Source organism: Rattus rattus, chromosome 3 (assembly GCF_011064425.1).
Source record: "Rattus rattus isolate New Zealand chromosome 3, Rrattus_CSIRO_v1, whole genome shotgun sequence".
Classification (NCBI taxonomy): Eukaryota; Metazoa; Chordata; class Mammalia; order Rodentia; family Muridae; genus Rattus; species Rattus rattus.
This window is the reverse complement of record NC_046156.1, coordinates 219,483,204-219,509,048: the sequence shown is the minus strand read 5'-3', so window position 1 is coordinate 219,509,048 and position 25,845 is coordinate 219,483,204. Positions and strand designations below refer to the sequence as shown.

Genomic DNA, 25,845 nt, shown 5'->3' with positions numbered 1-25,845 from the left:
AAGCACATTTCATTCTCCGAAACTCATTTATCAAAGATGATTTCACAAAAGGCTTTCATATGCAATATCCCCAAAGAAGAATTTATGCAAAATCTTTACTTTGTTAATAGATGTAGACTTCTATCCAATAGAGCTGAAAAGCTTACAAAATTAAATAGCAAACTTAACTTCATTCTAAGCTCCAGAGAGATTTTACCTGAATAACTGGATCTTCCCTTTCATAGCCACTTGTGTATTCTGTATTTTTGATCCAATCATTCACATCAATTTCCGGCATGCCAGAGAGCAGTAGCTCCTTTGGGGAAGAGGAAAAATATTTCATTAATCTTCCTTGGGGAACAAAAGCCATTACATTGAAATAGTAAATTCGCCTTAATTAGAAACTAATCCCATATAAACCTGGTTTATGTCTGTGACAGTTTCTACATGCCGTCAATAATGAGCACTGCATAAGGAAGAGCCCACCACGTTGGTGACATTTCAAATGTGACATGAGGCGATGGAGCCACGGTCACACAATCTAAGGCATGAAAAGGACGCTGCCGATTATACTGACATAAGCACAGACCACGAGGGTTCCTAGTACACAGCTCCGTAAGGATTTCCTCCCGTTCGGCTTATTTTTATTCTAGTATCTTTATTAATGTGTTAAATCCCACCAGGTCATATTCTCAACATGAAAATGACATACAAGTCTAAATATTATGCAAACGGGAGCTCATTAAGAAAAAATCATTTTTTCCTTATTTTTAAAAAAAGATTCAGCCTCATATGATTCTATATTGGAGTAATTCAGATCATTTGAAGTCAATCTTCTCCAAGGTGGTGGTGGTGGTGGTGGTGGTAGTAGCAGTAATAGTAGTAGTAGTAGTAGTAGTAGTAATAATAATAATAATAACAACAACAACAATCCAACAAGACCGGTTTCTGGTGGCTCCGTCTGCAGTGTGAGGCGTGGATCCCAGGGACCCCGTATACAATCAGGCGAGCACACAGCCACGGAGCAACACCGTCAGTCACTCTAAATGCATGACTGGCTTTTGTCCAAGATCACCAAACACACAATTCTAAACCACAGAGCTAAAGGTCAAGGGACGGAGAAGGAAAGTGTGTCTGCGTCTCTGAATCGGCCCACGTCTCACAGACGGACACCCGACAGTGGAGTGAGGGAATGAACGTTTCTTTTAACAGGGATGAGAATATCCTCAAAGCCATGCCTTACAGCCAGTTACTAATATGTACCTAACCAGGGAGCACTGCTCTAGCAAAAGTAATGCTCGGCAACGTCGGAGAACTCTGAGGAGTTTGAAATCTATTCAGTCGGTCAGCGTGAGTCTCACTGTCCATATTTTCATATGAAATTAGGTTTTCCTCACATACTTCAGTCAAATGATGAAGTCCAACTCACCATCCACAGAGGCAGATGTGAGAATCCGATGGTTTATTTAGCCAGGCATCCCAAATGCACAAAGACAGTGTCATCTTTCTCATTAGTTTTGCTCTGTTCTTGGATTAGCTCTTATTTCCAAATGTCATTTACATTAACATAATTAACCGAGCTCACCTCCCTTCTAATTTTGTTTCAAATACAGCAAATATCCGTCAGTACACTAACCTACACATAGGCAAAGGCTCTTTAGAAGGAGATTGTCCCAAGATCGTATAACGAGAACTGTTGGTGTGCACGGCCCAGCCCTTGCCAGGCTCACGCCTGGCCGTCGCCTGACTCTGAGTTACCCTGACACCCTCGGCATTCTCTCTGCAGACTGGCTTCTTCCTTACCAACTCTAGATAAGATATGGGCCGGAGAAGCACAGCTAGGGCCACAGGTAGGGAGGCTTCCCTGCTCTCTTCAGGTTTCTGCTGCTGTTTTGTAGTGAGCAGTCCACAGGGCCTCTCCTTCTCTCACACAGGACCCTTCACTACAACTCTTCTATCTAGGAGCTTAGCCGCACTGCTTTATTCTCTGCAAACACGGCTAACAGTCCCTTTCTTAGGGCTTCCTTACTTGAACTACCTGAGAAAACCGTTCCCTTGTAGGACCCTCACACAGATCTGCCCAAGAGCACCTGGAGGAATTTCCCATGTTTCTCACAATTCACAAGCTTAATCCTCTTCTCAGACTAAAGATAAGCTTTTAATATTAAAGTGCTGATAAGCTTTTAATATTATCATTTCATAATTAATAATTATGGAATAATAATATTGCAACTGCACTCTCAAAAATTTTAACTATTTTATGACTATCACATGTGTTATAATTTAAGGAAAAGGGAAAAAGTGTTTTTTCTTCCTTTTGAAGCAGTCTCACTGTGTGGACTAGAACTCTCAGAAGTAAGATTGCCTCTGTCTCCACGCAAACATGAAGGGCGGCACGTGCCAGCAAAGCTGGTTGTAGGAGCTGTTTTTGTCTTTCCTACTTAATTAACACTGGTTATGACTTTATTGTCAGAACATGACCCAGAAGGGAGCTGTGTAAAGCGACTTCTGAATGCTTGTGAGAAAAACTCAAGAAACCAAGACAAGAGTCACGTGACCTCCGTTTCTAAAATTGTTTGCATGGAATGTGTTTTCATGCTCCTCCCAGGTACAGTGGGACGGAGTGGGTTTACTTCAGATTACTCCTTACAGCTGGCTACTGTGACTGGTTTACATGCCTCTGTGGAAAGACATTTTGTCACATGAGGCTTGTCTGCCATGTGTGACTTGGCCTTCTGGTGTACCTTTTATTGATGTCTTACCCTTAGAGTATAGTCTGATGCTCTCAATAACCAAGAACCTTTACATGAAACACTAGTCCACCTCGCTTACAGGCTCCACTCTCCCAGGCCCCACCATCACTAGGGCAGTGGCATTTAATGAGTTTTTTAAATTCCTATAATAACGAAAAAGTTAAGGTGACAAATAACAAAAAGGAAATTCTAAATAAAAGTACATATAGCAAAAATATTATTAAATTCCAATAATTCATTTGACATGGAGGAGGGGAATAAGACAGGGTCTGACTGTGTAGCCTTAACTGGCCTTGAACTCACAGAGATGTGCCTGCCTCTGCTTCCTAAGAGCTGGGATTAAAGGGCATGCACAACCACGCGTAGACAATAACTTATCCTTAATACAATAGAAAAACTAAAATTTTTAAGATACAACAAAGTATCAGGCACAGTGCCCATACCTGTGACCCCAGCTCTTGGGAGGCGACAGAAGGATGACTTAGGAGTTCAAAGTCATCCTCAGCTACACGGCAAGACCGAGGTCAAGGTGGGCTGTACGAAACTCTCCCTCTAAACACAATGCACACATAATCTAAGCATTGGAACAAGAGTCACAGAATCAGACGCCCAGAATCCATGACTTGGTGTTCTGGTGTCGGCATCACAGAAGCAGCACACGGGAGGATAACCACCCCGGCACTCGGCACAGGCCTTCTCAGTGTCACTGTTCACACATGTCTGCCTTAGGGTAACTTTGCCACTTCCTGGGCTCTCCATCCACAGTAGCCGACAACAGGTCCTGGAGCTTGTACATGCTTTCTCCTCACTAAAACTCTAGAGTCAAACCTGAATCCTTATGTGTGTACACAGAGCTGCAAAGCTCTCTTTCTTGGTGTAGCATGTCCCTGTTCTATAACTAACTCCATGTACATAGAACATAGGCACATGCTTTCATGAAGTAACTCCATGTACAACTAGTTTAAATAGCCTTGAACAGTAAAGACCCTGTTGATGTTCAAGAGTGTAATACAAGAGGGAAGAGACACAACAACGTACAGGGAAGAGACACAACATACAGGGAAGGGACACAACATACAGGGAAGAGAAACAACATACAGGGACAGAGAAACACAACACAGGGAAGAGACACAACATACAGGGAAGAAACAACATACAGGGAAGAGACACAACAACATACAGGGAAGAGACACAACAACATACAGGGAAGAGACATAACATACAGGGAAGAGACACAACATACAGGGAAGAGACACAACAACATACAGGGAAGAGACATAACATACAGGGAAGAGACACAACATACAGGGAAGAGACACAACAACACAACAACATACAGGGAAGAGACACAACAACATACAGGGAAGAGACACAACATACAGGGAAGAGACACAACATACAGGGAAGAGACACAACAACATACAGGGAAGAGACACAACATACAGGGAAGAGACACAACATACAGGGAAGAGACACAACATACAGGGAAGAGACACAACATACAGGGAAGAGACACAACATACAGGGAAGAGACATAACATACAGGGAAGAGACACAACATACAGGGAAGAGACACAACATACAGGGAAGAGACACAACAACATACAGGGAAGGGACACAACATACAGGGAAGAGACACAACATACAGGGAAGAGACACAACATACAGGGAAGAGACACAACATACAGGGAAGAGACATAACAACATACAGGGAAAAGACACAACATACAGGGAAGAGACATAACGACACATCATCTAGTGAATTACAATTTGTGCAACGACATGTATGATAATCACAAAAAAGTTTTTTCATTTATATTCATTTTCAAAATAAATAAACATGCCAAATCCAACACGGCAAGCAATGTTCAGGTATAGTTGGCCAACATCTCAAGAAAACAAGCTGGTGAAAGGCATGGTACAGAAAAGCAAGGGACATTCAAAACAGCTGGGGAAAAAAGCCATGCTCAGGGCAGCAGCCAATAGTAGTAAAGGAAGTGAAACTCTCCCCTGGGGCTGGCTGCCTAGAACTGACAATCAACAGAACAGAGGCATCAGAATTACAGGACATCCTAGATCAAGTGGACTACAGAACATCTGCCAAACACTGACTCTTACAGCTCTCAGAGTCCACATAGCTGCCTCTAAGATAGATCATACATTAGGACACAAAGCAAGTCTCAACAAACACACACACACACACACACACACGCACGCACGCAACACACACATACACACACGCATGCATACATACACACACACATACATGCATGCATATGCATGCACGCACACATACACATGCATGCATGCACACATACACACACACACACTCACACACACACACACACACATAATTAAATTAGAAGCTTTCGTAGTGTGTGAATACCTGTAAATCACCAAGCAATATTTTGTCAATTATTTCTGTTATTAGAATTTATTTTGTTCGTAGACATTGACACAAAGACGAATATTCTATCTTGAATGTCACAAAGATAATTTAATTGAAGTATAATTCATCAAAATTCAGGTTCCAATAATGTCTACAAACAATTCTTAACCAGTTCTGGTTTTGTTTTGTTTTGTTTTGTTTTGTTTTGTTTCTGAGAGTTTCTCTGTGTATCCTTTGCTGTCATGAGGCTCTCTCTCTGTAAACCAGGCTGGCCTCAAACTCATGGAGATCCACCTGCCTCTGCCTCTCAAGTAACTATTCGGGTTTTTAAAAGCTAATGATGACATAAAACTAAAAAAAAAACAAAAAACAAAAAACAAAAAACAACTATGCCAAATGAAAACAATCTTATAGCTAAAATAAGACCAAAGGGATGGGGAAAAAAACCTTCAAAACTTAACATTCAATAAAACTGAGTCACAATGGACCTCAAAATTATATTAATTAGAAAATATTATTTCTATACTAAGATATATCTTTCCATTATCTAGACTTTTCCCAATTATTATTTTTTAAACAAGAAAGCATACACACATATCTGTGCCTGCACACTTGGTCCCCGACCTTTAAGAAGCAGTGTACAGCTGAGAAAGCAGAATTGAGACAAGTGTCAGTAGTAGGTAAGGCCCTACTCACGGCCCCATCCGTCACTAACTTCCTGGTCTGCCAAGATGTGAGCATGCATCCTTAATCTTCCCAAACCGCAGCGAGAAGCAGCCCCTCCTCCGTGTCTTCCCCACCACAATGGACTAACCACTATACCTGCAAACCACGACCCGACTATATGTATCCTTCCTCCCTTACCCTCCCATTGATCAGGTACTTGTCATAAAAATAGGAAAAGTAAAATTCTGTGTCTTATTAAGGTTATAGACAAATCAGAAAGTTTGAAAATAATTTATTAATGATAAGAAAAGGGAAACAGACAAAAATAGACATTAATGTAACAGTATAAATTGTTAGGTCACAGCAAAAGGCAGGCAAATTGAAGGGTGAAACAAAACACTCACTGAGCTCTACACAAGCATGGAAAAAATGACATAGAGTGACAGAAGTAACAGACGGCAGATACACACGCATGCGCACACACACTGAAACAACGAGGAAGGCCCTCCTTCATTCCTCAGGGACAGGTGTCCTTTACTGCCACGGAACTAAGTTACAATCTCAGAAACAAGGGACAGTGCACTGCCTCTGGAAAGACAGGACTCCAACATCTCCCACGTGAAAGCCAATAAAAACTTTACTTCATTTTTCTCCATCCTACCTGGGCATAAGGGAACTGTTAATACAGTTATTCGGTTTAAGAGAAGTAAAACCACATATCTGCTTATAAATTCCTATACATAATTCTAAACAATAATGCGTCATTAAAAATATCCCATCCAGTACTCCAGAATTACTACCACTTTTATTTTTTACGGTTCTCGAGGTGAAGGCCAGGGCCTTCTCTCTATGTGCTCAATGCAAGGCAAGCGTCCACTACTGAGCAGCACCCTCAGCTCGCAGAGCATTTCTGGATTAGGACAGATGGGGCTGTGCCCTAGTGTAACGAGAGAAAGCATGTCCTTCCTTACCAATTCATACTCGTCGAACAGCTGTATGAGGGAAGGAGGGATGAACATATGGAAACCCTGTAAAAACGCATTGATCTGAGGCTGAATGGCTCTTGTCATCCGGAGTTCAGTAACCAGCTGGACGTACTCCGCCTACAAAAAAGAACGTTTTGTGACGGTTACACTTTAACTCTGACAGTTAAGCAGAACGGACGCATCTGTATCTCAGGTAAGGTTTACAACTACCCTGGCCCAACACTCACACGTCGGCACAGCAGTGACCACACTCACCAAGCCATCAAGCCCTGTCTTAGCAAGTATCCCCACGACCCCCTCACGACTCCCTGCGGAGCACGTCCAGGCATGCAGCTGGGCTACAGTCTCTCCACTCCAGCACAGGGCTGGACTACTGCACCGCAGTCCCTCTTCCCATCCGCACCTCTGAGCTGCTGTCTGCACAGCCAGCCAGGGCACTTGTATCAGGGTACTGTATCATATGTGTATCATATGTTAAAGCCATACCATCCTCCTCCTGCCTGACTTCCTGCAAGGTGAAAATAAAACCCAAATACACTTCCAATTCCGGTCCTTAAAGCCCTAAGTAACCTGACTCAGCCTCTTGTCCCCTTCTTTTAATTTCCTTGGCCTTATGACCACTCTCCAAACACAAGCCTGCTTAGGCCTCAAAGTCTTTGAACCCAAAGTATTTCTGACCAAATACGTCATCAGAGAGCACTGTCTCTGTCATCAGAGAGCACTGTCTCTGTCATCAGAGAGCACTGTCTCTGTCATCAGAGAGCACTGTCTCTGTCATCAGAGAGCACTGTCTCTGCCATCAGAGAGCACTGTCTCTGCCATCAGAGAGCACTGTCTCTGCCATCAGAGAGCACTGTCTCTGCCATCAGAGAGCACTGTCTCTGCCATCAGAGAGCACTGTCTCTGCCATCAGAGAGCACTGTCTCTGCCATCAGAGAGCACTGTCTCTGTCATCAGAGAGCACTGTCTCTGTCATCAGAGAGCACTGTCTCTGTCATCAGAGAGCACTGTCTCTGTCATCAGAGAGCACTGTCTCTGTCATCAGAGAGCACTGTCTCTGAAGGCGGGCTTTCTTCCTCTAGCAGCCGGTATTCCCAGATGCAAAGAAAAAAAAAAACCAAACAAAGAAAAAGAAGAACTGCTACCCGATGTTTAATAAATGTTATAAAACAAATGCATACATCCACCAAAATACTCTGAATGTGGTTAATTTTATTACAGCCAAGAGTTAAAACCGCTTAAACTGGCCTTTAATCCAGGTACTTGGAGGCACAGGCAGGTAGAAATCTGAGTTCGAGGCCAGCCTGGTCTACACAGGGGTTTCCAGGGCTACACAGTGAAGCCAAAATCAAACAAAAGAAAGAAAAGCTTATTTTATACTTTTTAAATGTTTTCTATATTTTCTCTTTCTTCTGAAATAGGTCTCACTAAATAGCCTAGGGTCTTCTTAAGTCTACACTCCTCCTGCTCCAATTTTCTCAACATTAGAATTACAATGCATCCTCATTTAAACCACATTTTCCTCACAGGAAACAGAATCATTACAATTCAGCAGGTTATAAAAATGTGTTTGGTACAAAATTATCACGTATGTACACAAATTCTATCAGATGTTAGGTCATTTATGTGTTTTAAAAAATGCTTCTAAGTCAGGTTTTATCCATTTAAAATTATGACGCAACTACCACATCCACTTCTCACCAACCAGAGACGATTAGTCCACACACAGAACAAAGAAAGCCTGCAACAACAGTGCTTAGGTCTCTGTCACCTGGACAGTCACCTGGGAGGGGGAGCCTGATGGGAAAGCATCACCATCAGACTGGCCCTTAGGAAGTCGGTGAGGCTAGAGTGGCACCGCCTCTGGGAGCGCCGTCCTACAAGCAGACCGAGCTGCCGCTGAGCAGTATTCCTCTGTGGGCTGCATCAGCTCCTGCCTCAAGCTCCTATCTGATTCTCCTCAATGATGGCCTGGGAGGAAAATGAAATAAACCTTTTCCTCTCCAAGTTTCTTTTGGTTTTTACCTCAGTAACAGGAGACGAACCAGGACACCTGCTTTTGTTTCCTTCTATTTTCTGGCTCTAATCTGATCCTTTCTTTAAGGCCCTGAGCCAGTATCTCATAACTCTGAGGCTACAGGAGTGTCAGAGTAGACTGACTCTCCATGGCCCTCCGAAACCACATCTGGTAAGCTCACGACCCGGCACGAAGAAACCAGCCACTTCTGTTTGCAATCCACCACTAACCCGACTCCTACTTGCCCACTACTCAATGTATTACACAGGAATACAGGAACTAATCAGTTATTACCAATTATATTCAAGCCTTTATTTAAGAGAGAGGAATGTGTCCCAAACAATCAAACAGTAAAAAACCTCCAGGATCTGACCTAGGAGAGTGTGCACACACACACACACACATATCTATCTACCTAGCACCTGACATGGAGAGTGTGCACACACACAGCTACGTAGCACCTGCCCTAGGAGAGTGTGTGCGCGCACACACACACACACACACACACACCTACCTACCTAGCATCTGCCAGTGACAACAGCAGAACTGTCAATTCATACTATTGTCCAATCATCATCGTTTAGTTCATGTCTACTCTCACCAAACCCTCATCAAACTGTTCGCTGAATGCATTAGCATGCTCCTGCCCCACTCACTATTTATACCATTAACACGCTTTGGGTACAGGGGACCCTGTGGAAGAGGAGCAGAGTGTAAGTGCCAGAGGCCATGGGGACACCAAGAGAACAAGGTCCTCTCAATCAACTGAGCAGAGCCCCTGTGAACTCAGACTGAAGCAGCCTGGACCTCAGGGTGTGTGCCGGGCTCTCTGCGTGCACAGCACAGCTTTCAGTGTGGTCTCATGGGACTCCTGAGTGTGTGGACCAGTGGGTCTCTGACTCTTGTGCCCGCTCTGGGGCTCTCTTCCTTCTGGGGGATTGCCACGTCTGAATTCAATGTGATGGCGTTCATTTCATATTTTATTTTGGTATGTTTTGTTGTTATCTCTTAGATTCCTGTTATTTTCTAATGAGAAACAGAAAGGGAGGGGAAGTAGGAAGGAAATGGGAGGAGTCGACGGAGGGAAACTGTAACCGGAATATACTGTATGAAAAAGAGTCTATTTTTAATAAGGGGAATATGCTAAAGGTGCTATATAAGATCCTATTGTCCCTAAGCAAGAATTGCTTTCTTGCTAAGGTTTGATTATCTAATCTTATAAGTATAATCTGATAACTATTGTTTGAGACCACATCAAATTACCAAGCACTCACAGCATGAAGCAGTGGTTCAGTGGGTAACGGCTTGTTCATGTCTCTCTCTTATGAGGGAGGACCTGTTCCCACTGGGGCCAGCTCCTGTTCCCACGTACACACACCACTCACATATGCATGTACATACACAATACCCATACATACATGTACACAGGAAGGGTCACTGGGGCCAGCTCCTGTTCAGTAAGAGATGCTGTCTCAGGGGACTAATGTTCCCGTGCACACACACCCCTCACATATGCATGTACATATACAATACCTATTCATACATGTACACAATAAAAATCTTAACAAGAGACATGAAAATATTCTGCACTGCTCAACTGAGCTCTGCCTACTTTCGCTGGACTTCACATACATCAGAGTAGCACTGTCCCTACCTACACGTTCGGTTTTTAAATTGGTTCTTGTAATTATACTACTCTCCCTCACATTTTCTTCTATCCCTTCTTATAGGACTTTCCACATTAATTTCAGTGGCCAGACCATTATTACCAGTTAATTTGTAAACATCAGCTCCTTCAAATGCCAATGTTCACACTGCCAAAAGAATACTGGTATCAATTATTTTTCAGTAGAATAATAAAATTCTACCACTACAAACTCTGAACTGCTCTGACAGAATCTGCATTGACAGAAAAACTCCAAACGGTTCTAAAGGTTTCCTTATCGCTTTATATGGAGTGCATCTTCCAGCAGAATGAATAACAAAATCAACATTTCTTGACACCCACTACTTCAAACACCCACTACTACTGCACACTAACATTCCAGCAGGAGTTCATGAGCCTCTAATCTTTGCCTTGGAATGCTAGTATCAATTTTAAGGAAAATGACTATTTTAAGAAGTGTTGTATCTTAGCGATTTTACGTATTAGCCAGGTGTGACATCACACACCTGTAATGCTAACTGACACAGAAAAGAGCTAAGGCGGGACTATCACAGTGAGGTGAAAACTAGCCTGTGATACGTCAGAAGACCTGATTTGAATGAGAACTGCCCTCATAGGCACATATATCCTAATATTTGGTCTGCAGTGGCTAAAACTATTTAGGAAGATCTAGGAAGTACAGCCTTGTTGACTGGAGTATGTGACCAGGGATAGAGAATTAGGTGTGGTCTTGTTGGATCAAGTATGACACCAGGGATAGACGGGCCTTGAAGTTTCAAAAGCCCAAGCTGTTCCCAGTACAGACACAGACACACAGACACACAGACACACAGACACACACACACACACCAACCAACTGCACTCTAGTGCCTCCTCTGTTACCACTGGAGGTGGAAGGCAGTCCATGAACTGCCTACAGTGGCCACACCCCCTTCTGTCCACACCAGTGCTGTGCTCGCACAGAGCCTCAACAGCTCCGGGGAGAACCTTCCTGAACGTCCCATCATCCCAGCCAGCAGCACATACATGATAAAAGCTACGGTGGGGATAGACAGGTCAGAAGCCCTGGGGCCTTTCTGTGGGGTAGAGGTACACCTCACTCTATTGCATTTTACAGTTCTGATGTGGGTAGGGAACGGTCAATAGTCCTAGCTGCTTGGCTATATAGGCTGTGTCCACCCCACCCCACCCCAAAAAAACCCAAAACCAAAATACGTTGAATTTGCTCAGACACAAAACGACGCAACTCTATGCACTGTGCCCTCCCTTGGGACGCTGCGGAGCTCCCATGGGACACTGCGGAGCTCCCATGGGTCTCCAAGCAGTGTTAACGCTGAAGCTCTGGGGCTGGGTCGCCTCCTGGGGCTGGGAGAGCCACCACCTGTACCACCGAAGGTGAAGGGGATCTGCAGTCGCCTGGCCCTGTGCTCGGATCCGTGGGGTCCACACCCCGAGTGGTCAGCCACGGCTTTGACATTCGCTCTACCTCACGGCCAGCTGCCTTGAATGGTGGGCACAAACACTACTGCAACAGCTGCATCTCTGTCACCTAATCACCAACATGTCCCAGAGTTGGCCGAGTGCAGCCACCTAGGTCACCGCGTCACACCGTGCTCACTCTTCATTCCGTAGGCTCCCATGTTCTTTGTATGTAAGTCCACAGGTTGAGAGTAAAGCCTCAGCTCCCAATTCTGTTCCCTATAACCGAACCTGACATTACTGTGTAAGTAAAACACATAAAAGCTTAGAGTTTTCAATTCATAATTATGTGAAGTGAATAATGTGTTTTTAGACTACTATCCCCCCTCAAAAATTTTTTTGAATTGTTTTTCACTTAACAAAAATGCTAATAACAATTCTCTATCATAGGAGAGAATACTGATGCTGGTGAGTTTTAAAATGTGACCATGACTGACAATAAAGAATTCGATGCGAGGAATTGGATACTTCCCCTCAAGCTACGGTCAAATACGCCCCTAAGACCTGTTTACAATACAGGCAATTGCAACTGCTCTTGGCTTTACCTAAGCCCCTACTGCTGAAAATGCTCTACACACTAACCACAGGACACAGAGAAATCAGGTTCACACTGATTCCTTCTTGCTGGTTAGCTTTTACAAAACCGGAAGGTACTAAGTGGGTGTTCCTGGGACAAGAGTCATTAACAGTCTTTCTCAGCTGCGAACTACAAATGACCAACAAGACAAGATGAGCTCACAGGTGCAGTACTAGGACAGAGGTCATGGAGGCAACCAACCACTTTCTGCTTGCAATTAAGGTCGACTTCACAGAAGGAAAGACATGCCTGGTAATGTAAATCTGGCAAAGAACCCATCAAAGTTCTACATCACTCTCTACCTTAGGCTGGTGCAACTCCTACATCTCATCAGAGAAATGTCAGTGGCTGGCGGCTAACACAGAACTTCCTAACTGGTGAAGTCTCAGCGTAAGTGGAGTGCTCAGCCATAAATGGGACAACTGTACCACAGCCCTCCCTGAGGCGTGGGACCACAGGAGACATAGGGAGGGTATAATCGAATCAAACCCATTTCTTCGGGACATGACAGGACCACTGTACTCGTGAATTCACAGCAGTTGTATCTGCCTGCAAAAGACCTGTCCAAGACCAAGCCAATCAATGTCCTAGTACAGATGGGAAGGGTTCATGAGCCACCATCCTAGCTGAGGAGCTTCTGTAACTTGATGGCTTCTGGGGGCTGCGGGTGAGGTGGGAGCAATGAGTTTCCTTTCCTTAAGGCTATGGCTCCTGACGGGTGGACCACTCCACTAGATGGCCACACACACTGAAGTAAAGGAGTAACTAGATGGCAAAATTGATCTTAGTGAACTATTTAAAAAACAAAAGGGGGACAGAAAACTGATGAAGGGAAGGGAGGTGGGAGTAGCTCTGGGAGGAGTAGAGTGGTAAAATATGATCAATATGCCACATGAAATTCTCAAAGAATAAAGATACTTTTTAAAAACGTGACGTCCTTGAGTCTTTTACAAGGAGTACACATTTTAATAAATCTGCAAAATTTTTAATATGTATAGCGATATAAAATATTAAATGCCACTGATCTCTAAGTCAACTTTAAAACAAATACCGCATATAGATGACATATAATAATAAAAACAAGTTATATATGTGTGTATTATATACATACGAAATCAAGAGGTAGTATTTACGGGAACATAAAAGCACACACACAGTTTAAACACTGAGGCTTTTACTCAGTGTTACAACTCTCTAACCTGGTGCAGAGAAGATGGCTCAGTGAGTAAAGTGTTTGCTACATAAGCCTCAGGTCCCAGGAACCCATGTGAAAGCCAAGAACAGAGGTGTGCATCTGTAACCCCAGCCTTTGAGATGACAGACATGGATGACTCCTGGGAATCACTGGCCAGACAGTGTAGTCAAAACGGTGAGTTTCACGTTCCTTGAGAGATACTGTCTCTCATGTATACAACAAGGAGAGCAAGCAAAACCATTGAGCCAACTACCTGGAGACTCAGGAAGGATAAGAGTGGCTGTCCTCTCAGCCATCCCTAGCTCTCTGGAGAGCGTCCCTGTGCCGCTGCAGACCTGTGGCAGGCGTCTGCAAACGTGAGTGACTGAATGCACATCTAGAGCTTTGCCTGCGCTTCCCACATTACCGGGCCACTCATTTCCTCACTTAGAAGGTATTCTAGGAAGCACACTAGAGAGGTATGTCACACAGTAACTGCAGTACACAACCTGCTTCTCAGACCACACCCACTTCTGTGGAGAACATTTACATCCACCTGCACCTACACAAGTGTCCCCAGAGGATAAGTCTCTAAGACAACTGTCACACTGAAGTATACAGTTACACTAAGTGTTAATAAACACTGTTAAACTGCCCCTCCCATAAAGGTAAAGAAACAACTGAGAACGACGACCCATTGTCAACACCCGGCTCCCATGTGCATCTGCACTGGAGACACACCTGCTCACACATGCAGACACCACTTACATACAAACATACATACATACACACACACACACACATACATACGTACATACACACACACATACATAAGTACGCACGTACATACATACAAACATACATACGTACATACATACATACGCATGTACATACATATAAATAGATTCTTTAATATCTAACTTTAAAATATACAGTACTGATTGCTGGACATGTCATCATTTAGTTTACATTTCCAATCAACTTTTTCAAAATGCAAATGCTTAACTTGTACAGTCAGCTAAACAGTAGTCTAAATTACGCTAACGACCAACACATCCCAGCACTAGGCTAAAATGAGTCTTTCTAACTCATCTTAAATGTTAGTTTGCTTGACTTAAGTACGTTCATCTACTAGCAAATGACAAAGTAAGTTTTTCTAGCAAATGCTGGAATAATTTAGAGAAGCTGGCATCGGGGCCATTATGAAGAATGACTGAGGCAAAACTCTGGATACTTACTTTGTTATTTTGTGTCACAAGAATACTTCCACCCCCAGGCTTTAACGGTACCTCTTCCATAGCTCCAAACACATCAGTCTCAACAGAGAAAGTCAGTTCTAGACCCAGGTCACTAATGTCATTGTCTAAAATCCACTGCAGATTTTTGGCATATTCTGGATCGATAGACGCTACATCTTGGTAATTCACAGGAATACCTAAAAAGAAAATAGCAGAGACAGCAGTCACAATATAGGTACTTGACTTCCCTCTACCTATTTAACGGTGAAATGCTGCCCTCTACAGATACTCTGGAAAAAACCCACAAAACATAATCAAACTTGCAGCCTGTTTTAAACGGATGCTAATTTCTAAACTGAGAAGTCCATTAACTTAAGCTGCCGTTCCGTCTTCATCCTTACGATGCTGTCTTTCTTGGCAGCAGCCATTTAGGAAGCTGTTATAGCTTCCGAACTGCCGGCTACTTTAGGTACAAGCATACGAAGACGATGCTGTGTATAAACACATACACACTAAAAGGGAAGCACAAAAAACCTAAACGTGACTTAAAAACAGGTGGAGCATCTGTCTGTCCCTCCAGCCCCCAGATACCTTAAAAAAAAGGTGGAGCATCTGTCTGTCCCTCCAGCCCCAGATACCTAAAAAAAAAGGTGGAGCATCTGTCTGTCCCTCCAGCCACCAGATACCTTAGGAACACAGATGGTGTCTAATCAGAGCAGTAATTATTTCAACAAAAATGGCAAAATTGGCACTACTTAACCAATCTGTTCTCTCTAAAAGCTGCAGGAAAAGCAATGTAATAAGTCCATACCAAGAATGTGTTTGTAGAAGGATCGTGTGAAGTAAATATTGACCAACTGCCTGTGATTCAAAGCTAATCCCAAGATCTGTCCAGCAAACCGGAAATAGTTCAAGTGATCAGGATTGACATAGGAGTTGCTATTGGGCTGAAAAGTTGTTCCTATTGAAATAAATACATAACAGTAAGATCTATATGCAGAAGAGAGAACATTCCAATGCAGGTAAATTTATTCTCATGTAATTCGGCATGGCTACAGTTATATTATGCAGACTACATCGTGCAGTTCTTTTGTAATCTGTAACAATACAGCAGAACTGGAAGCATAAACGATATCATCGGTTCATACCTCCCAGGACAATCTGTGCACAGAAAGTTATGAAATACTTCTGATTGGTACCAAAGAGAGCCTGGTAAATACAGTAAAAGATCAATGCAAACATTGTTCTAGAAACTGCAGCAGTACCGTTCAACTACAAACCTGGCAGGCATTGCTTCACATCCGTGCATGCCCAGTATTCACTAGGTTTTGCATATTAAGACAAGCAAACTATGAAACTATCCATACTTAAGGAATCTAGGTACTGAGTGTGAGGCCTATTAATACCAATTAATAAATCTGCCCACCTAAAACTTCTCCTATTCTTTCAAAAAGCAAATAATCGAGTTTAAACAACTACTGAGGATGTGAAAATGAACAGAACAATCGTATGACCACTCTAAAGCCTATGCAATCGTATGATTCCATCTTTGTGAAGTATATGATAGAACAGACAGAATAGAGGCACAGTAAATTACTGACAGAGGAAGCTGAGTCAAGGTACATTTCTACTCAGGATGATGGACTGCACCGGAATTAGACTCAGTGATGACCACACAGCACAGCAGAAGCACTTAATGCTAACGAACGGTCTACTTCTTAATGGCTTCAATGGCGAGCTATATGTTTTATCAGAGGAGGAAAAGAAAGAAAGACGGACAGACACACACACACACACACACACACACATACACACACACACACACACACACACACACACACACACAGACTTCCAAAAAACCTAGCAAAATAGTGAAATCTAAGGCACACCTTGACTTTAACTCCCCTTCAATCCTCTTCTGGCCATTAACGTGAATTACAAACTTATTCATATACAGTGAGTTCGTGCTTTACTCTTCTATTCTAGAAACAAGTCTTAAACAAATGCAAACTGATAAAATTAGTGAAAAAGCACCAAAGAAAATGAGGCAGGAATTAGAAAGTGAGTATCCAGTCACCTCGAATACTTCTTTGACATGATTCACTTGGTGCTTCACAGGCCCTTGATTTGCTAGTGCAACACTGGCGTAAACTGCAGCTTATTTAGGTGTGAGGTAACAACTCTGGAAACTTGGGACGGAATGATTTAAGTAGGCATGTGAAACATATCCGTCACTCTGAATCGCCCCTCACAATCATTTCCTATGCAAGGCAGGAGGCAAGGCATTGACAACCAGAAAAGACTTCAAAGACAAATATAACTGTAATTCCACTGATAAAACAGTCTGAGCAGAACCATATTTTTACCTCTATATGTGATAATACTCTAAAAAAATTTAAAACTGATTATTTTTCAAGTAAAAAGGGTTTATTAAAATGTTTTAGGAAATAGTGAACATTATTTCAAGAGGGAAATCTTACTACATAAGAAAATATTTCAAAAATTAAAAAAAGAACATCTAAAATTTACTTTCCATTTTCCATTGCCAGGGGCTGATGAGTTCATGTATCAACTAACTAAACCCTTATTCTAAATCACAGACTGTGATTGCCATCATTGCTAAGTGAGAAATCCAAAGCTCTTAAAGGTTACACTTCTGGCCCAATACCAACAGAAAGAAAGACCCAGCCAGGGTTCACAGCTACCATCATTGCAAAAAGCTAACTCTGAACCACTACACTGCACTGTGAACCACTGCACTGTGAACCACTGCACTGCACCTCGAACCACTACACTGCACTGTGAACCACTGCACTGCACCTCGAACCACTGCACTACACCTCAAACCACTGCACTGAGAACCACTGCACTGCACTGTGAACCACTGCACTGCACCTCGAACCACTGCACTGTGAACTACTGCACTGCACCGCGAACCGCTGCACTGCACCGCGAACCACTGCACCTCGAACCACTGCACTGCACCGCGAACCACTGCGCTGTGAACCACTGCACTGCATCGTGAACCACTGCACTGCACTGTGCATTGACCTTATCTGGCCAGACAATAATTTACAATACTATAAACACTGGGTTTATCTAACAGTCCCCACATCATGAATCCTTAAATCCTAAATCTAATCCCTTCAGGACAATGAGCTGTAACAGGGACTCTTTCACTGAGTTGTAAGTTACTAGTACTATGATGCCCCCTGCCCTCCACAGCCAAGAAGACTCCCATGAAGCACAGAAATCAGTGCAACACTAATGCAACACCTTAGTCTGCATGAGTCCACAGCCAGTCGTCACCTGCACCATTAGGAAGGACACCTAAGGGCTCCTCCACACATGCACCTGAACTGACTCAGAGTAAGGAACCTTAAGGAGGAAAAGTAAGACTGTACCACACTGAATCCAGCTTTTAAAACAGAGGCCTATGTAATGAAGCTTAGTGTCATAAAACCACAAACGAAACTTCGCCTCCCAGCAAACGACCAAAGGTTACAGGGTGGATCCCTGAGTAACTTAATTACTGCAGGTGTGCGGGAGACTGGTGCACAGTTGCATGCCCAGCCTGCGCTGGCCCTGCCCCCCTCACCTCCTTTGCCTCAAGCAGGCCTGGGACGCAGTCAGAAGTTACATTAGAAAGACAGTCTCTTCTTTCAAACACTGGGGGCAGTGTTTTCAACCCCGGCCTCACTGCACATGTGTGTTATTGTTAGAGAGTTCTCAAATCACCCTCCAAAATAAGTTGTAACCACTGATATTTAGTTTATGATATCAAATCATCTTTCTATAGGTTTCCACAAGGTTCATCATAGTATGTGGTTAAGTACATGCTTCTCAGTTCCCCAGTTTCGATCTCTTAAAAGGACTAAAATGAAGACAGTGAGAGGGAACATCACAACCGACAGACTTTGATTTTCATGATAAATAGATTTTAAGGCAGAAATGCCCAATTCTGTTTCCAAATAAAGATGTATTTAAAGTCCATCTACCATCACTTTATAAAAGAAAACGTTAACTAAAGATACTAATGTGGTAAGGCAGTCAAAGGCAGAAGCAAACGGTCCTTGAAGTGAATGGATTTTAAGGTTCTCAAGAGAACTTTTCAGGCCCTGAGAAAAGCATGTGGAGACTGACTGGTTACAGGAGAGCTATGGGACTTCAGTTTTCTCTTCTGTGAATGGGAGCACACACAAGACAGACATCAGGGCTATTACAGGAAACAAAGACCAAACTCTGATACAGTTTGGGAAATATGACAGTCAGACACGCTCTAGACTACACAACTTACCATCTGCTGACTGGGTAAACAGTGCATAGTCAGGATTGACTATCTCATTAGACAGAATATCAAACCATTCACGTACAACACCTTGACCCTGAATTCAAGAAAATAAAATTTAGCAACAAGAGAAATACACTGTCTTTGTCTTTTTATCTTAACTAATAACACACAGTGTCACCTGCTTCATTTATCAGGCAAATATCCGACTTGTAACGTGTGCTCATGCATACTCCCAGCACGCCCTCTTCAAAGCGTGTTCTATGTATGTACCCACCATGCCTTCCTCTCCATGAAAGCGTACAGCAATCCCCTGCTTCAGCTTTGCACAGTTGGCCTTTGATACGATTTCACAGCTACTCCTAAAAATAGAATCTAAATATGTAGTACTGGTTAATTTCAATACATGAAAGCCTACACCACCACACGTTGTGGCTTATCCAGCCGTCGGTGCCGTTGTGACACATACCTCTGTGAACCAGGAGAATGTCATTTTCACTCACTGGTCTGTGCACCATGTCTGAGTCTGGCTGTCCTGAGTGCAAATGCTCATAGAACCATTCACAGCGGTCTTTGAATGGCTACCCCAAAAATGACAGGAAAAACGTTATCAGTATTTGAGTCACAATCATTAATGTTCTAACTTCTCAATAAACATTCACAAAAAAGTGATCTTAATGAAAACACTTTAACTAATGTATTTATAATTCCTGTTCTCAACAAAAAAATAAAAAAATATATAAAAATATCAGATATGTAACAAAATATTTGAAATTTCTTTTAAATCTAATGTTTATATGAATGCATTTTGACAATCAAAAAAATTTTACTGACTGTATCATTTAAATTTTTAAAAAGTCAGCTTTTGAGCTTGAACAATAGCTCAGTAGTCAAGAGCGCAGCTCTTGCAGAGGACCTGAGCTAGGTCCCCAGCACCCATAGCAGGTAGCTCCCACTCCTGCCACCCCAGCTCTGGGGAATTCAACGTCCTCCTCTGACTCATAGGCACCTGAACTTACATGCACATAACACACATCACTCATGTACACACATTACTAAAAGTAAAGGAGTTTAAACTCTTCTTTCATGCATAGTTCACTCTTATTTCTTTTCTTAGGGATTTAGACAATAGACAAAATGTCCTTCAGCCTTCCCTGCCTTCACCTTAAAAACAGAAAATTACAAACTCTTGAAAAGAGGAGTCAAGCTCTATATTTTACTCATCTGTAAGGGAAAGCAAACTCAGACGACCTCTAACTTTTATATTGTTTAGAAATTACTATTAAAGATAAAGTACATGCAGACACTGCAGGTTATTGAGTATGTAAGAATAGTTAAAAAGCTGAGGTAATTAAGAGTAACACACCATACACAACGCCAATCCTCAACACTGACAATCACACTCTCGACAGACTGAGAAACTACGGCAGAGGACGGGCACAGAGGCTTTGCAGGACCACAGTCTGGACTCTGGCTCAGCTCAGTAGAGCTCGCTCAGGAGGCAGGAAAACAGGCACAGAGGGTGAAGCTGGGTCCCTCTGGAAGACGCTGCGACAATACCGGCATAACTGGAGCTGAATCCCTAACAGGCTGAGGGAGGAACGGTCATCAAGGTCCCTGAGCACATAATTAACTGAGACTATCAGGTATGGGTGATACTTTAGTCTAGAACCCTATTTTGTTCTGCCTATGTACGTACACCCCTTCTAAAACCACAGTAGACAGCCTGCTCGCTCGCTCGCTCTCTCTCTCTCTCTCTCTCTCTCTCTCTCTCTCTCTCTCTAAACAAGGTACCGAGAAACCTCACAGCACCTCGAACCCCCGCAATCCTGAGCTCTCTGCACTTCCGCCTCTGAGCATGGACTCGTGCGCTCAGGTGCACTCCGATACCCAGTACCAAGGACAGGAGGACGGGTCTGCCCAGAATTGGCTCTAAGTTCATGAGCAGTAACAGTTTCCTAAGTAACGGTTTCAGGAGAATCATCTATTACTATCTTATGCCTATGTAGAATTGAACATGCATACGATTAAAGTCAGACATATTATGGGAAAGGACATGTGAAACAGAAAAAATGATTATATGTTCTACAGTATTAATCAAACAGGAAGACCCTAACGACAATTGTGACTCTTTAATTTATGGGGCACACAGTCAATCTTGATGGTGTAACCATCTATAAATGTACTATCACTACCTTCTAAAAAAGGCAACCTGTCACTTTTGTAAATTTGTACAAATCCATATTCTCAATTATTTGGTTAAGAGGCCAAGCCCCTGGAATGTTCCAGATCCCCACTATTATGGTTTCTTGGTGAAAGGAACCATGGTAAACATGGTAATCAAAGAGTGTGCATATAGAGGAAGACCACGCAGGAAGCTGTGATGGGTCTGGTTGCAGTAGAAGGAGGGATGACGAAGTAAACGTGGTCCTAGTGTTCTATCACAGCAACAGTAACTCACAAAGACACTTCCTTTCCTCAGGTCTTCTTGTCAGGGTATTATTTTGCAGCAATAGGAAAGTAACAATAATGCGCTAGCCACCTTTCCTACAGGACTGCCAACTTCTTCCGCTCTGGGTATTCTGTGACCAGAGGTTTAAGAGGGAAAGACTCTGTATGTCTGTACAAATACCATCTAGAAGAGCCTTAGAAATCAGTCTTTTAGCAAGTATGGGCTACACCTAGGCCCCCAGACATGTGTAGCAGATATGCGGCTTGGTCTTCATGCAGGTCCTGAACACCCGAAGCAGAGGCTGTCCCTGGATCTATCGCCTGCCTGTGGATCCTGTTCCCCTAGCTGGGCCACCTTGTCTTGCCTCATTGAAAGATGTGCCTAGTCCCAAAGTGGGTTGATATCCAGGGGGGTCTCCCTCTTCTCAGAGAAGGAGGGAATGGGGGGAAAGGAAGAGCTATGTGAGGAGGGGCACTGGAGAGAGTTGGGGCTTGTAATCAGGATGTAAAGTGAATACATAAATGAAAAATCAGAATTTTTGTGAATTATATGTGGAAGTACAGTCACTCAGAAAGTTGAAAACAGAAGCATACCCCTTCAGCTGTACTGACATCTGTATTTTCATCTTAGATACCTTTGCTTGCCTGCCTGCCTTCCTTTCTTTCTTCCTTCCTTCCTTCCTTCCTTCCTTCCTTCCTTCCTTCAAATGTTGGCAGAACTCTATCACTTTCCTGAAACAGAGTCACTCCTAACACTGTCCTGGATTATAATGCAGATCTAGCTTTAGAACTGTCTCTTCTCACCTACATACAATTTCTGCCACAGTCACCAATGGTATACACTTTCCTATTTTCATGCTCTGCTTTTCAAGCCTTTCAGAGTCACTTAAAACTCTACTTCCTTTTTTAAACCTCTCTGCATTATAACACCCAACGAAATCTCTTCTCTGAAAAGAACCTCGTAATGTGATAGTGACTAACTTATAGGTAGATTTACTTTCTTCCCTGTTGGATTTAGTTGCAATCTCTTCCAGGGTCTGAAGAAAGAGCTCAGTGATTAAGACGACTGGGTGTTCTAGTCCCAGTCCCCACACAGTGGCTAACACCTGTCCATAACTCAAGCTCTAGAGAATCCAATGCCCGTTTTTGGCCTCCATGCACACTGTATTCATGTGGTATGCATAAGCAAGTAAGAACACTCATAATAAAAATAATTTTTAGAAAGATCCTCTTTACGGACAAAAGTATTTCTATTTCTAAAACTACCACCACATACCAAGAATACACAGCAGTTTTAGACTTTCCTATTCCTAGATGGTCTCCGTATTCTAGGTGACAAAGTCAAGGTCCCATGGGAATGTAGCTCACTGGCAGAGTGCTTGCTTTTAGCCTGCACAACGACTTGGTTTAATCCCACACAGCACATAAATCAGGAGTGGTGAAATATGCCTACAACGTGAGCACTCAGGAGAGGCAGGGACCAGAAGTTACACAGTGACTATGAGGGGAAGCTGGCCTGCCTGGGAACCTGACTCACAGGGTTTTAATTTATAAAACAAACAAACAAACAAAAAACCCAAAAGAACAACAAGGTTCAAAGATGCTAGGAAATGTAGCTAAATCACATAATACAGAGCGAAACAAGCTTTCCCCACCATACTTCATGAAACACAGACAATGCCTAGCAGAAGAAAGGTTGACAAATCAAGTACATTTAGAGAACGGTCGAGTTAGATCACTATTTTTGCAAAAGGGTTTAACAGTCCTTTAACAGGCTACTGATGTGTTTTATAAATTCCCAAATGGCCTGGTGCTATTTCCTAAATGTACCCTTTCCTCAAAGATCTTACAAAACTAATCCAACTAATTTTAAAACGTGGCGATGTACTCTGCTATCTCTGCACATGCCTTTGTATACAGCAGACACTCAATACGCACTCTGCTATCTCTGCACATGCCTTTGTATACAGTAGACACTCAATACACATTCCTAGAAGAAGAAAATTCACTTCTCACACTAAACTACCATGGAGTTCCACTTCCCACACAGTAATTTTAAAGTAAAATTACCAAACAAAATTCTAATCTAAAAATTAATTTCGGCAGTCTGGAGAAATGGCTCAGAGGTTTAAGAGGACCAGGGTTCCCAGCACTGACATGACAGTCTATGACTCCAGTTTAGGGGATCTGATAATCTCCTCTGGCCTACACAGACACCAGCCATGCACATGGCACACAGACATAGGCAGACAAAACACCCACATGCATAAACATAATAAAATGACAAGACTTCATAATTAGAAATCATTAAGAACTTCGGAATCCTGACCCCCGCACTGGCAGCAGAGATGAACAGGGCTCAGTACCTGTGCTTTTATGATGTGCATGAATCGCGACATCAGTTCAGGACATTCCAGAAGAAAGTGAAAATGGTCGAATATAATTTTGGGATTTCTAAAAGAAAAATAAAACAAACAATAACTATCACGGAGCGAGGAGCGAGTTCAGACACACAATGCTGAAGAAGAAGAAAGACAGTCAGTCCCTACCTGCTATGCTTTGGCTAATGACAAATTACGACTTTCAGTAGTAACAGTGTTAACTTTATCTGCTTAGATGAAGATGTATAGAAAAAGGCTGCCGAGGCAGTGCGAGCCTTCCCTTGGCCCTTCCCTCACCCCACGGCCTTACCTATTCACAAAGCACTTTAGCACTTCATCATGCTTGCAGACAAACTCAATGAAACGAGGCGACGTCATTCTGAGGGGAGGGAAAGCGATCAGAATATACAAAGTTGGTGATTCAGTATGCAAATGCAGCAAGACTGAGAGGAAGAACTTAGGTTACATCGCCTTGTCACTTAGGCAGTCGGTCAATGAAACAATACATGTAACCTGCTCCTAGCGAGTGACTGCTAAAATTATCAGATTCGGTGCAGGTCCTTCTGAAGTAGCACTCACCAATGAATATACAGACTTTTACAAAATTAAGTATTTTTACCAGATTTGTATTAGTACAATGAGTTTCCTAAGAAAAACGTGTATAGAACCTTTAAGAAAAACTTTATATTTAAAAAAAATATGTATTTGTCTTTTCTGAAATTACAAAAATATTGCAGCTTTTCTTCATTTGCCAAAGAAAATTACACTAGGTCAAACTTTCTTACCCTGGAGGCATCTGACAGGAGCAGCACATGTAAAAGGCTTGAATGACAGCACTTAGCCGGTTGGCCGTCACAGAAATGACATCCTGACAGTCCGCACTGGCTTCCTGCTTCCCGGCAAGCACATCTGGTTTGGATTCCCCGGGACCAGTGGACAGGCGTTCATAGCTCCCAGGTCCCGGTGGCTCAAACGCTGAAATACAAGAGGCCTCTTGATCCTGGCCTTTCTGTTTCAGTAAAATGGAGGTGATATCCGCTGAGTCCTCTTTGTTCTTCATTAATTCTGTGGCTATTAAAACCAACCACTCATCCAGTGAGTGCCAAAGCAATTCCAAAGGCTGAAAGGGAACAAGACGGGCTTTTAAAACGACATTCTTAAAAGATAATTTTTTTTTTTTTGAAGAAAAAAAGACAAACCTAAAACCTCACTCACAGATGTATAAGAAATTTATTCTAAACATTTTTATCTTCCCAACTCTTAGTGAAGCTTAAAACGATGTAAGTATACAACTGTTAAAAAGTATGTGCATTGTTCCTGTAATTTATAAAGAAAATAAAATCTAACAAAAGGTTTAAGCAATCTCTCATTTTAAAACAAGTACTTTTAACCACTTATTGCCTTTATAATCCCCTAACATTTATTATCATGATGTCAACAATTTTAAACCGCAAGTATTTTTTATTTAAAAACCTAAAATTTGTTAAAAATCCGAGCAAACTGTTTAGTGCACTGTGCTTCTTAAAGAGCGTCCATCAGGATTCTTGGGGGGAGGGCGGTAATGGAGGGAGGATGGGGAGGGGAACACCCATATAGAATGGGAGGGGGAGGGGTTAGGGGACGTTGGCATGGAAACCGGGAATAACAATCGGAATGTAAATAAGAAATACCCAAGTTAATAAAGATGGAAAAAAAAAGCGTTCATACTATTTTTATAATTTATAATATGAAATTATGAAGAGGGGTGTAATGTAGGTGTGTATATATTAAAATATACATATATAACTCATCTCTAATAATT

The 25,845-nt window shown here is 42.5% G+C and overlaps 1 protein-coding gene across 1 annotated transcript in view; it reads right to left on the bottom strand.

Annotated features, from left to right (window-relative positions):
- The window catches only part of Hace1 (HECT domain and ankyrin repeat containing E3 ubiquitin protein ligase 1), a 107,828-nt gene that overhangs the window by 11,264 nt on the left and 70,719 nt on the right, over positions 1-25,845 (bottom strand). Inside the window, exons 12-21 of the mRNA XM_032899106.1 lie at positions 24,830-25,164; positions 24,355-24,423; positions 24,030-24,117; positions 19,682-19,793; positions 19,490-19,587; positions 19,222-19,309; positions 15,736-15,885; positions 14,925-15,121; positions 6,759-6,890; positions 197-295 (exon numbers count right to left, since the gene is read on the bottom strand). Of these exons, the coding sequence (XP_032754997.1) occupies positions 197-295; positions 6,759-6,890; positions 14,925-15,121; positions 15,736-15,885; positions 19,222-19,309; positions 19,490-19,587; positions 19,682-19,793; positions 24,030-24,117; positions 24,355-24,423; positions 24,830-25,164 (1,368 nt within the window). The remainder of the gene's footprint in view (positions 1-196; positions 296-6,758; positions 6,891-14,924; positions 15,122-15,735; positions 15,886-19,221; positions 19,310-19,489; positions 19,588-19,681; positions 19,794-24,029; positions 24,118-24,354; positions 24,424-24,829; positions 25,165-25,845) is intronic.